This window comes from Equus caballus, chromosome X (assembly GCF_041296265.1).
Source record: "Equus caballus isolate H_3958 breed thoroughbred chromosome X, TB-T2T, whole genome shotgun sequence".
Classification (NCBI taxonomy): Eukaryota; Metazoa; Chordata; class Mammalia; order Perissodactyla; family Equidae; genus Equus; species Equus caballus.
The window spans coordinates 130111264-130123433 of record NC_091715.1 but is presented as its reverse complement, the minus strand read 5'-3'; the positions used below and the strand labels follow the sequence as shown (position 1 = coordinate 130123433).

The window sequence follows — 12170 nt, the reverse complement described above, 5'->3', positions numbered from 1 at the left end:
GGCAAAAGACAGAGTCAACTGCACACACCGCAGTGGCGGAGACAGGCAGAGACAGCTGGATTTTCTTTCCTTGACAGATTTACCAATATTGGCTGTCAAATGGGTCCTGGCAAAAATCTAAGGAGTAGAAAAAGCTGAAAGAGGCGACTCCTGATGTGCCACCAGAGGCCAGATGGTCAGCATAGTACCTCCAAAACTGTATGTGCTTGTCTACTCATGCCAAGAATACCTGCTTAAACTTAACCTGGAAGGCAAAGTTAATGGCTTGATCGGGGATATATACGATGACTTTTCCCAGCTTGCTCCTCTAGGAGAGAATCCATTTCTCCGTGGGAAATCAAACTGTATAATCCCATATGTCTTTGTATTGTTTGTCGGCAGCAAAGTTTTTACACACATGCCGTACCTCTGGTACGTGACACGCTTGGGCATCTGTCATTTCAAGAAGGTTATATGAATTAAATCACACAGTACGTAAGTTTTTGAGGTTGGCTTTTTGTTTTGATTCAGCATAATTCCCTTGAGATCCATCTAAGTCATGCGTGTGTCAATAGTTTGTTCCTTTTTATTGCTGAGTAGTATTCCATGATACGAGTGTACCACAATCTGTTTAACCATTCACCTCTTGAAGGACATCTGGGTTATTTCCAGTTTGTGACTGCTACAAATAAAGCTGTTAGGAACATTCATGTTTAGGGTTTTGTGTTTTCATTTTTTCTGGGATAAACGTCTGAGTGTGATTGCTGGGTTGTATGGTAAGTGCATGCTTTGTTTTAAGAAACTTCAAACTGTTTTTCAGAGTGGTTGCAACACTTTATATTCCCACCAGCAATGTATGAGTGATCCAGTTTCTCTGCATCCTCAGCAGTATTCGGTGTTGTCACTATTTTTTTATTTTTGCTCTTCTGCGACAGATGTAGTGATATCTCATTGTAGTTTTAATTTGCATTTCACGAGTGGCTAATGATAATGAATATCTTTTCGTGTGTTTATTTACCATCCACATATTCTGTGTTATGAAATATCGGTTCATGTCTTTTGCCCATTTTGTATTGGATTAATTTTTTCAAATTAAATGTTGAGCTTTGAGAGTTTTAAAACATATTGTAGATTGTAGGCCTTTATCAGATATGTGGTTTGTAATATTTTCTCCCTCTCTGTAGCTTGGCTTTTCATGCTCTTCAAATGGCCTCTCGCAGAACAAAAGTTCTTTATTTTGATGAAGCCTAATTTACTAACTTTTTTCGTCCTGTGGATTGTGATTTTATGATCATCAACATATATCTTCTAAACCTGTCGTTGTTTCCCTAGGATAAATTTCTTTCTTTTTATCTATTTTTTTTAAAAGATTGGCACCTGAGCTAACAACTGTTGCCAATCTTCTTTTGTTTTTCTTCTTTTCCCCAAAGCCCCCCAGTACATAGCTGTATATTCTAGTTGTGAGTGCTTCTGGTTATGCTCTGTGGGATGCCGCCTCAGCATGGCCTGATGAGCAGTGCCATGTCCATGCCCGGGACTCAACCGGCGAAACCCCAGGCCGCTGAAGCAGAGCGTGCGAACTTAACCGCTTGGCTATGGGGCCGGCCCCAGGATAAATTTCTAAAGTGACCTTGAGGAAGGCTTTTAAGTGTGATAGGAAAGGTATACACCATAAAGGGAAAGACTGGTATATTTCTTTAAAACTTCTATATAGTAATAGATAAGAAATAAATACAATTTAAAAGACAAATACTAGCTAGGAAAGAAGTTAAAAAAGTATATCAAAAGGTTAATATCCTTGGGGCTGGCCTGGTGGCGCAGCGGTTAAGTTCGCACATTCTGCTTCGGCGCCCCAGGGTTCGCTGGTTCGGATCCCGGGTGCGGACATGGCACTGCTTGGCACGCCATGCTGTGGTAGGCATCCCACATGTAAGTAGAGGAAGATGGGCACGGATGTTAGCTCAGGGCCAGTCTTCCTCCAAAAAAAAAAAAAAAAAAAAACGGTTACTATCCTTAATACCTAAAGAGCTCTTATAAATGAGCAAGAAAGAACTGTATTAGGTCTAATTTGTTGCTTGATATAGAAGATATAATTAAGAGACTAAGCCAACTTCTGCTTCTACCCAGAAGGGGTTACATGGTGCAGACTTGTCCTCCCAGTGTAGACAACTAGAAAGCTGGACAAAATATATGAAACAACTCTTTCCAGACATTGAGGCAACAAGCAGCGTAGGACTTTGATCCCCAGGAGAAGGGAAACAAATGTGCAAGAGCCCTGTGGTCACTCAAATTTTTGTCTAGAAGGAAATTCAGTACTGTGACACAAGGAGAAGCAACTTGATCGGATGCTGCTTTGAAAAAAACTCTAAAAGACGTTTTTAGAGACAATTGGGAATATCTTAATATGGACTGAAAATTAGATGGCATTAGTGAATTATTGTTAATTTTCATAGTTGTGATAATAGATCTTTGGTTATGTTGAAAACGTCCTTAATTTTAGGAGAGACATGCTCAAGTATTTAGGGTGAAGTGGTATGTCTGCAACTTACTTTCACATAGTTTATTTCAGAAAATATAGCCACTGCACCTATATAGGCAAGTGATATATGGCAGAATGTTGCCAATTATTAAACCTGGATGGTGTGTACAAAGAAGACCATCATACCATTCCTTCAATTTTTCAGTATTATAAATCTTCCTAATAAACTGCGTGTGTGGGGGAGGAGCGACATTTTTACTCGCCCTTCCTCCTTCCTGCTGGCGGGAAGGCAGACCTGATGGCTAGAGCTCAAGCAGTCTTTTTTTTTTTATTTTACACTCACAATTGCCTTTAAAAAAATAGCAGCTTTATTGAGTCATAATTCAGATAGTATATAATTCATGTATTTAAAGTGTACAATTCAATGACTTTTAGTATATTCACAGAGTTATGCAACCATCACCAACTCAATTTTAGAATATTTTCGTCACCTCTTCCCCAACAAAAAAATCCCTCATACCCAGGAGCAGTAACTTCCCCTTTCTCTTTAACCCCCGCCACAGCCCTAGGTAACTGCTGGTCTACTTTCTATCTCTATGGATTTGCTTATTCCGAACATTTCCTATAAGCGGAATCATACAGTAGAAGGTCTTTGTGACTGGCTTCTTTCAGTAAGCATAATGTTTTGATGGTTCACCCATGACGCAGCATGCAACAGTACTTCATTCATTTTTATGACTGAACAAGGTTTGCTTGTAACATTTTGTTTATCCATTCATCAGGTGGTGGACATTTGGATTGTTTTCACTTTTTGGCTATTATGAGTAACGCTGCTGTAAATTTTTGTGTACGAGTTCTTGTGTGGACACATGTTTTCATTTCTCTTGGAGTGCAATTGCTGGGCCATATGGTAACTGTGTTAACATTTTGAGGCACTGCAAAACTGTTTTCCACAGCAGCTGCACCATTTGACATTCCCACCAGCAGTGTATGAGGGTTCCAATTTCTCCACATTCTTACCAACACTAGTTATTATTTATCTTTTTGATATAGCCATCCTAATGGGTGTGAAGTAGAATCTCATTGTGGTTTTGATTCGTATCTGCCTGAAGGCTAATGATATTGAGCATCTTTTCTTGTGCTTATTAGCAATTTGTATATCTTCTTTGGAGAGATGTCTATTCAGATAATTTGCCCATTTTTATTTATTTGTCTTTCTATTATTGAGTTATAAGAGTTCTTTATATATTCTGGATACAAGTCCCTACTCAGATACATGATTTGCAAACATTTTCTCCCATTCTGTGAGTTATCTTTTCCCTTTCTTTCTTTTTTTTGATGCTTTTTTTGGTGAGGAAGATTGGCCCTGGGCTAACATCTGTTGCCAATCTTCCTCTTCTTTTTTTCTCTCCAAAGCCCCAGTACATAGTTGTATATCCTAGTTGAAGGTCGTTCTAGTTCTTCTATGTGGGATGCCGCCACAGCACAGCTTGTTGAGCGGTGTGTAGGTCTGTGCCAAGGATCTGAACCCACCAACCCTGAGCTACTGAAGTGGAGCATGCAAACTTAACCACTCAACCACAGGGCCAGCCCCAGCTTTTCCCTTTTCTGATGGTGTCCTCTGAGGCACAAAGATGTTTAATTTTGATGAAGGCCAATTATCTATTCTCTTCCTTGTTGCTTGTGGCCTTGGTGTGATATCTAAGATACCACTGCCTAATCCAAGTTTACATAAAGAGTCATTTTGAACTATGAGGTGGGAAGCTAAGGATGGCAAAGTAGCAGGAGGGTAGAATCCTGGGTCTCTGACGACTATGAACCTGCATGCTAGCCTTGGACTGCCAAATTCTGGATTTGTTTTACATGAAAGTGAGATAAAGTATCTTATTTTTAAAAATCAAGAACTCCTCTTCCTTAAAATTCACCATAGAATGAAAGATGACTACAAAAAGACCCTTGCAAACGTGTATAACTGACATTGGTTTAGTATCCATAATGTATAACACACTTCTACAAATCAATAATAAAAAGGCAAACAACCTGGTAGAAAAGTATGCAATAGAAATGAGCAAGTATTTTACAGAAGAGGAACTATGTGTGGCCAATCAACATATGAAAAAATGTTCAACCTTTTTAGTAATCATAGAAAAGTAAATTTCCTACTCATGAAAATAACAGGATTTTAAAAGTCTGAAATCTCAAATGTTAGGTATGATATGGAGCAATGGGAAATCATACCCTGCTGGTGAGAAGGTAAATTTGTGTAATTATTTTGGAAAGCAATGCTTTGAAGATCCTTATGAAGTTAAGGACTAGTTGTAGTGGGAATAACTGAACAAGCAAGCTGGAAAGACAGTAGGTTGTAGTTAGAAAATGTAAAATTTAAATTCATGATTTAAGAGGAAGCGAAGTTTGTGTGATGACAAAGTACAAGGTGTGACCTTGCCAGTTGTTGGCTAAAGCGGAAGAGTGTTTATTGAAGATAGTAAGGCATGTCAGCCTGGGCCCAATCAAGACAGAGAAACCACAGAGGGATCTGAACAGGAAAAGTTCGACATACAGAATTATTAATGATAACAGGAGATAGGAGTAAGAGGGATTGGGTAGTAAGAAGTAAAGGAAACTCTAAAAGAATATAGGAACAACAGATATAATACATAATAGCAGACAATATAAAAATAATATACAGGGGCTGGCCCGGTGGCGCAGTGGTTAAGTTAGCACATTCCGCTTCTCGGCAGCCCGGGGTTCGCTGGTTCGGATCCCGGGTGCGGACATGGCACCGCTTGGCACGCCATGCTGTGGTAGGCATCCCACATATGAAGTAGAGGAAGAAGGGCACGGATGTTAGCTCAGGGCCAGGCTTCCTCAGCAAAAAGAGAAGGACTGGCAGTAGTTAGCTGAGGGCTAATCTTCCCCCCCCCAAAAATGAAATAAAATAATATACAATAGTCACTCCCTCTAGAGATGGGCTAACCCTCCTCTCCACCCGTGACTGAGATCCGGGCCTCGTTAGAGAAGTTGCTGTGGTGCTGACTCAGTGGATCTTGCTGGGCATCCACCCTCGGGATCTTGTTGAACACGTGCCTCTCTAGGTGCTGCTTTCCTGTTCACAGGGGAGACGTCTCACCAGAGACACTTTGTTGCAGAACCACCCAAGGGAGGTGCCAGGGGCAGCTGCTACCCTCTGTGCATTGAGGAAGCCAGTGCTGCAGAAGATGAGCACTAGGAAAGCTGGGAGGAGCCCGTGGAGTGAGCACACAGGAAACAGGAAATGAAACCCCTTCTTCCTGCAATGTCTCTCCACCACCAGTTACTGATAAATCTGCATATCCTGCTAGCTGGCCAAGTAAAACATATTTAAAGGCCCCTGGTCCATTTTCACAGAACAAGCATAAAGAGGGGCTGAGAGGTAAAACATCAGTTACAGGTAGAGGAGGTCAAGGAACTGAGTGGTCATGATGTTGGGCTGTTATTCTTGTGGATATTGAAATGACCCAGCTGTTGGCAGAAACTGGGGTGAATCGGAAGGTTATAAACCAACTTATTTCTCCACGTGTGACCTTGGTCCACCTGCCTCAGAATCAGGTGGATACTATAATAATACAGATCCCTGGGCCCACTGCAGATCTTCTGAACTGGGGTCTTGGGGAATAGGGCCCATAAATCTTTTTAACAAGTGCCCCGGTAGATTTAAAATTTTAAAAATCAGTTATGAATATTTCAAACACATAAAAGTAAAGAAAATAGTGTAACAGGTACCAGTGTACCCAGCAGCCAGTTTTAACAAATGTTAAGATTTACTTTACTTCCTGCAGATCTCTTTATTTTTAATAAAATGTTACCTATTTGGGCTCAAGTTCCACCGTCATTCTTTTCTCCTTCCTTTCTCACAAGAGGTGATTATGTGTGTACACTGTTGTTTGTAAATCACTGCTTTAGGTGACGGAGAGCGTTTGAGGGTTTTTGGGCAGGGGTATTACACTATCAAAGAGGGGTTTTTGGAGCATCAACTCAACTGTGCTCTGCCAGAGTTCACTAGGTGGAGAGGATGGAGGTGGGAAAGCCGGTGAGCGAGGAGGCAGGTTCAGTGCCCAGAGGATATAGTACTAAGAATCAGAAGTAGGGTAAGAGACCTTTTCTCTTTTTCTCATGCTGTCGTGTGAAGCCTGCTGCTCTTCGTGTCCTTGTGACCTGTAGTCTTTCAACCTCCCACCCCATTCCCCAAGTTCATCTGCTCCTTTCTGTCTTCACTTGCTTCCCTGCCCAGCCTGGGTTCAATGATTGGTCACTTCACCCCTATGCTTGCTACTGTCCTGGAATTTCTTGCTTTCTTGATATTTGACCGTACTAACCCTAACTTCTAATCTTTATACTAACAGAACTACTTTTTTCTGCTTTAAGGAGGTGGTCTTTCTGGTTTTACCTTATTACTTATGGTAATTTGCTATAGTCAATATCCAAAATGAGGCAGATTTTCATCCAGGTGACGTCAGTGATACCTCAATAATACTGTCACATTTAATTGTCTGTAGAGTATCATTTTGATGAGCAATTGTGAAAACTGTCCAAATGACATATAAAAATGTGTTCAAGTAGGTCTGACAAATGGATTTTATATTTTTTCTATTACATATATTTGATCACAGGTCAAAAGTCAATTAAAACTTTTGATTGACTGATAGTTATTTTGCCTATAAGTACAACTACATCAAACCAAACATTTGGATGTCAAATCCTTGTTGTAGAACTACTAATAGACACAACAACATGAATGAATCTCAGAATGATAATGTTGAGTGAAAGAAGCCAGATAAAAGAAAGTACCATACTGCATGCTTCCATTTACATGAGATTCTAGAAAATGCAAACTCATCTATAGAGACTGAAAGCAGATCGGTGATTGCCTGGGATTTGAGGGGAAGGGAGGGAAGAAGGGGTTGAAAGGGCACAAGGACACTTTTGGGGGTGATGGAAAGGTTTATCTGGATTGTGTGTGTGTGAGTGTATCGCCGATGTATACATACATCAGAATTCATTAAATCATACATCTTAAATATTTGCAGTTTATTACGTGTCAATTATGCCTCAATAAAAGTATAAAAAATCATTAGCTGGTCCAGCCCCGTGGGGCAGCGGTTAAGTGCGCCTATTCCGCTTCTCAGCGGCTCGGGGTTCGCTAGTTCAGATCCTGGGTGCGGACATGGTACCACGTGGCAAGCCATGCTGTGGTAGGCGTCCCACATATAAAGTGAAGGAAGATGGGCATGGATGTTAGCTCAGGGCCAGTCTTCCTCAGCAAAAAGAGAAGGATTGGCAGTAGTTAGCTCAGGGCTAATTTTCCTCAGGAAAAAAAATCACTAGCAAGGAAAACATGTTTGTTTTAAGCCATTAAAATTAACAAACAAAAAATACTTCTTATAACCAAGTAGTACCTATACCCAGAACACCATATGAGTACCTTCATTCAGTCAGTCAGTTGTTCAGCATTTTTGCACATCTACTGTGTACCATGCACTCTGCTGGGAACAGTGTTAAACAAGACAGATAAGACCCCTACTCTAGGGAGGTGACATTCTGGTGGAGGGGACAGATCAACAAGTAATAATAGTAAAGAGCAGTAAATGTTATGACAGGGCAAGAACGGGAAACTTTGCAAACATTTAGCCCGATTTTCTAAGCTGATTAATTGGTAGTAGATGCTTAAAGCTGTGTTGAAAAGAATTCTGAAGCTTAGCAGGATCCCATGCACAAGGAGGGGCAGTGACGGTGAGTACCGCGCACTTCCCAACACAAGGCTGTACTGTTAAAGTTGCCCTTATCATAGATTTCCCGATAGGATGACTATTTCAACGATTACGAAAGTGTTTGAGAATAGTGAAGATCTCTTGTTATAGACCAGTTTTTTTTCAGAGCATCATTTTTAACTCAAAGTGTTTCTTGTTGGGGAAACCTCAACCTTCCAGACCGTAGTGTAGACAGAGGACAAGTGCTCTTTTGTTCTCTGAAGTTCTGTTTTCAAGTGTTTTTTACCCACTTATGTGACTGTGTCTGAGCCTTTGCTAAGGGTGCTGCAGCTGGATTCTGTAGTGGAACCAGGTCCAGAAAAAGAACTGCTAAAGAATGCAAGTAAACAGGATGTCAGATGTTATCCTTAGCCTATTTCCCTAAACATAGCTTTTTGGCTGCAAAGTAAAATGCCATTCTTCTAGCTTCTGCTTATACACAGTGATGGCCGACAGCAGGCACAATCTTCATTTGCCTGGTGTGTTGTCACCATGCAACTCAACATGTTTTGCAAGGAACGATCGTGATACACCATCACAGTCTGAAGACATCCGGCCATTTCTTGGAAGAATTTTCTCAGCCTACCTTCTTTGAGCCCTGTTGTGCCAGCACAGCTCCTTACGACGTTCAGATCTGTCTGACCTAAGAGCCACTTGGCATCTTCCTCTTGACAGAAGCCAGATTTTCACTGGGGCTAGACTATTTATTGACAGCGTTTTCCCAGACTGGCCCATGAGTGTCTCCTTTCCAAGGTCCCCTGAAGTGCTGGCTCACCTCTGTTTTCCAAGAGCACTTACTTCCTTTTCTCTCCTCCCTCCCCAGCATCCTCCTGACTTCCTTCCCTTACAGCTTCTTGCACTATTGGGGTTTTTTTTGGTGTGTGTTTGTTTCTTCTTTTTTTATCCCAATGAACTTGCTTCGCAGATTTTGAAAAACGAATGCTATACAAGATTTTTACAGTCATTCTATTTCCACATCTTTGAATGTGATCTCTGTGGTTTTAAAATTCCATAATTTGAGTGAGTTCCACCGTTGTCTAAGAAAAGTTGTTTTAAAGCTTGGTTCTGCAAGCACCAGAAGAGAACTCATAAAAAGGAAGACAACAGCAGATGCAATCGCGGATGTGGCTTAGTCCTTGCAGCTGCCCCCGAGAGCTGTTTGGAGCGCACAGTCCTCAGTAATGAATCCAGAAGAGCGAATCGTGACATGGCTTATATCCTTGGGAGTTTTAGATTCCCCCAAAAAGACCATCTGTGATCCGGAGGAGTTCTTGAAGTCCTCGCTGAAAAATGGGGTAGTACTGTGCAAACTGATCAACAGACTTAGACCTGGCTCTGTAGAAAAGGTAAGGGGAATTTGCAGTACCTTTGGGATGGCTTACCGCCAGGGAGCAGAAATAATGTAGCTCTCGAGACGTTCTACTGCCCGGGCGGTGGGACTCTCCTGCTTTAATCTTCTTCTAAGAGTTAGACATTCTTTCTTACTGTTTTTGTAGTTTGAAAAAGTCAGAAAATTAAATGTTATCCTTTAGTAATTGCCCCACAAATATTAGTATAGTACTAACCTGATACACCACTGGTACCAGGAGACAAGAACACCTATATCACAAGCTCACTCTGTCAGAGAGACAAGTTAGCACCAGGGCATGTTCTGAACGTGGGGTGCATATGGGTCCGTGTAATAATGGGATGATTTGTAACAGATATGGATGGTGTTTATTGACAGTTTAACTAAAATCAACGTAGATTTTCTTCTCAAAGCAATGAAATATCCATTGAAAGAGAGGCTATTTAGCAAGCAGGAAAAAGAATCCAAAATGTCACATAAGCTTTGTTAAAACAATAGAAACCAAATATATGTTTCAAATGCAACATGTGTTCAAAGTGAAACTAACCTTACTCTCTTTTAAAAATCCAAAATTTTTGTTGTTGGAAACGCATGATCAAGAGGCAGGATAATTTTTAAAGCAGGCACCTTCAGTAAGTTGAACTGTAGAGTCCTACAATGATTTTCTAAAAGCCAGCAGGCAATGTGACTCTGAGTATAGTTCTTTTGCCTTCTTGAACCAGTTTGTATTTTTATTGAACAAATTCATTTACTTAGAATTTCTTAAACTTGAAAAATGGTGATAAAATGATGATAAAATGTCGAGAACAGTGATCAAATGTAGAAAACAGCAAAGGGGAAAATATCATTTTAATAAATTATCGTGAGGAGGAGGGAAAGAGGTAATAAGTTGAAAGCAAGAACCAAGCTCAAAAAACTGTCTGGGTCTCTCTAATTTGCTATCATTGCACTTTGGCAAAAAGCATGAGAAAAAGTTTGTAAGCAGAGACGGCTTGAGACTAAAGGTTTGGTGACATTTGAAACAAAGACCGACCGTTTAGATTTTTGCATCACTTCCTTCGGTGGTTATTTCTCTTCCTGCGTTGACAGCAATGTTGCCCCTTGCCGTAAAGAGCCTACCTATCTAGTCGTCAATGAATGAGGGATATGGTATGCTTGGCATGGATGACAGTCTCCAAGTGACATTTGACTGTTTCTCTAGTACTGCCTGGAACCTCAAACTGAAGCCGACTGCATCAACAACATCAATGACTTCCTGAAAGGATGTGCGACCCTTCAAGTGGAGGTAAGCTTACTCATGTGGTCTTCCTCGTTGTCATCATTTTTCGCTCTGCTAATTGAGATGGTTTTGTAGTAAAACTGCTTGGTTTATTTTCATTGTTAAACAGAGGAAGCATTTGATGCAAACCGTGGTTGAGATTGGTGGTCTCCAGTGGTGGCTTGCTAGTCTGTCTTTTCCAGAAACCAGTTCCAAAATGAAGCAAAACAAAATCAAAACTCAAAATATGATATCTTTGAAACACAGCATCCAAGCCGTGAAGGCAGGCTTCCGGTGACAGTGCTTGTGTGGATGTGAAAGCAGGCTTCCGGTGACAGAGCATGTGTGGCGCGCTTCCCTACTAAGGGGAACCAAAAGGGGCCCACTGGCTCCTGCAGAGAGTCATTGCAATCCTGCTGAGTTGGGAAGAGAGGAAAGTCTATTGTCGCTTTTTCCCACTTTAGAACACAGGCCTTGAAAAGCTGAGAGAACCCAGCCCTGAGGTAGAAATCATATATTCAATTACACTGCATTATTTTATACTATATGGATCCTCACAGTATGTATAGGGGGTGTTACTGAAAGGGAGATGGTACTTTTGCCTGTGTGTCAAGTTACTTAACTTCTCTGTGCCTCAGTGTTTTTATCTGTAAAATGGACACAATAATAGCTACCTCATGAGGTTGTCTTAAGGATCAAATGAGATACTACATAATAATTTAGGGCTAAGAGCTCCAACTTCATAAGATCTATGAGATAATGCAGGTAGAGTGTCCATCACAGGACCAGGGACGAAGAAGTGCAGACTTGCGTTAGGATTATTCTTTGTGGAGAAGCATTAGTAGTGGTTTGAGCATGAACTCTGATGCTAGACTGCTTGGCTTCAAATCTCAGTTCTCTTTCTTTAGTACCTTTGTGACCTTGGGCATGTTACTTCATTATGCCTCTGTGCCTCAATCTCCCCACCTGTAAAATGGGAGTAACAGCAGCACCTCTCTCTTAGGATTGGGGTGAGATTTCAGGGACTCCATGTCCTCGGAAGAGTGCCTGGCACATAGTAAGCAGTTTGCAAGTGTTAGCTAAGAGTAGTAAATAGTAGTACAAGAGGCTTTGCCCCAGATACACTTTGCTTTCTTCAGAATTTTTCCTAAAGTTGGCCGTAGCCTCAGGCTATACTTCTCTCAGAATATTTTATTCCAGGTTTCCCTACTGCCTAATTATAGCTCTGTGTGTGTGTGGGTGTGTGTGTGCGCGTGCGTGCTCACGTGTGTGTGGGCATGTGTATGTGTGCATAGGCACATGTGTGTGTGTGGTTTTTAG

General features: G+C 41.1%; 1 protein-coding gene across 4 annotated transcripts in view; it reads left to right on the top strand.

The window, feature by feature from the left end:
- The first annotated feature begins 8675 nt into the window (after nucleotides 1-8675).
- Nucleotides 8676-12170, top strand: part of ARHGEF6 (Rac/Cdc42 guanine nucleotide exchange factor 6) — a 105698-nt gene continuing 102203 nt past the window's right edge. For 2 of the 4 annotated variants that reach the window (XM_023634028.2, XM_001489854.6), the window contains exons 1-2: nucleotides 8756-9590; nucleotides 10794-10877. In XM_023634028.2, coding sequence (XP_023489796.1) covers nucleotides 9426-9590; nucleotides 10794-10877 — 249 coding nt within the window. In that variant the 5' untranslated portion in view covers nucleotides 8756-9425. Of the gene's footprint in view, nucleotides 9591-10793; nucleotides 10878-12170 lie in introns of all 4 variants that reach the window. The other 2 variants (XM_070258217.1, XM_070258214.1) reach the window with 2 other exon arrangements.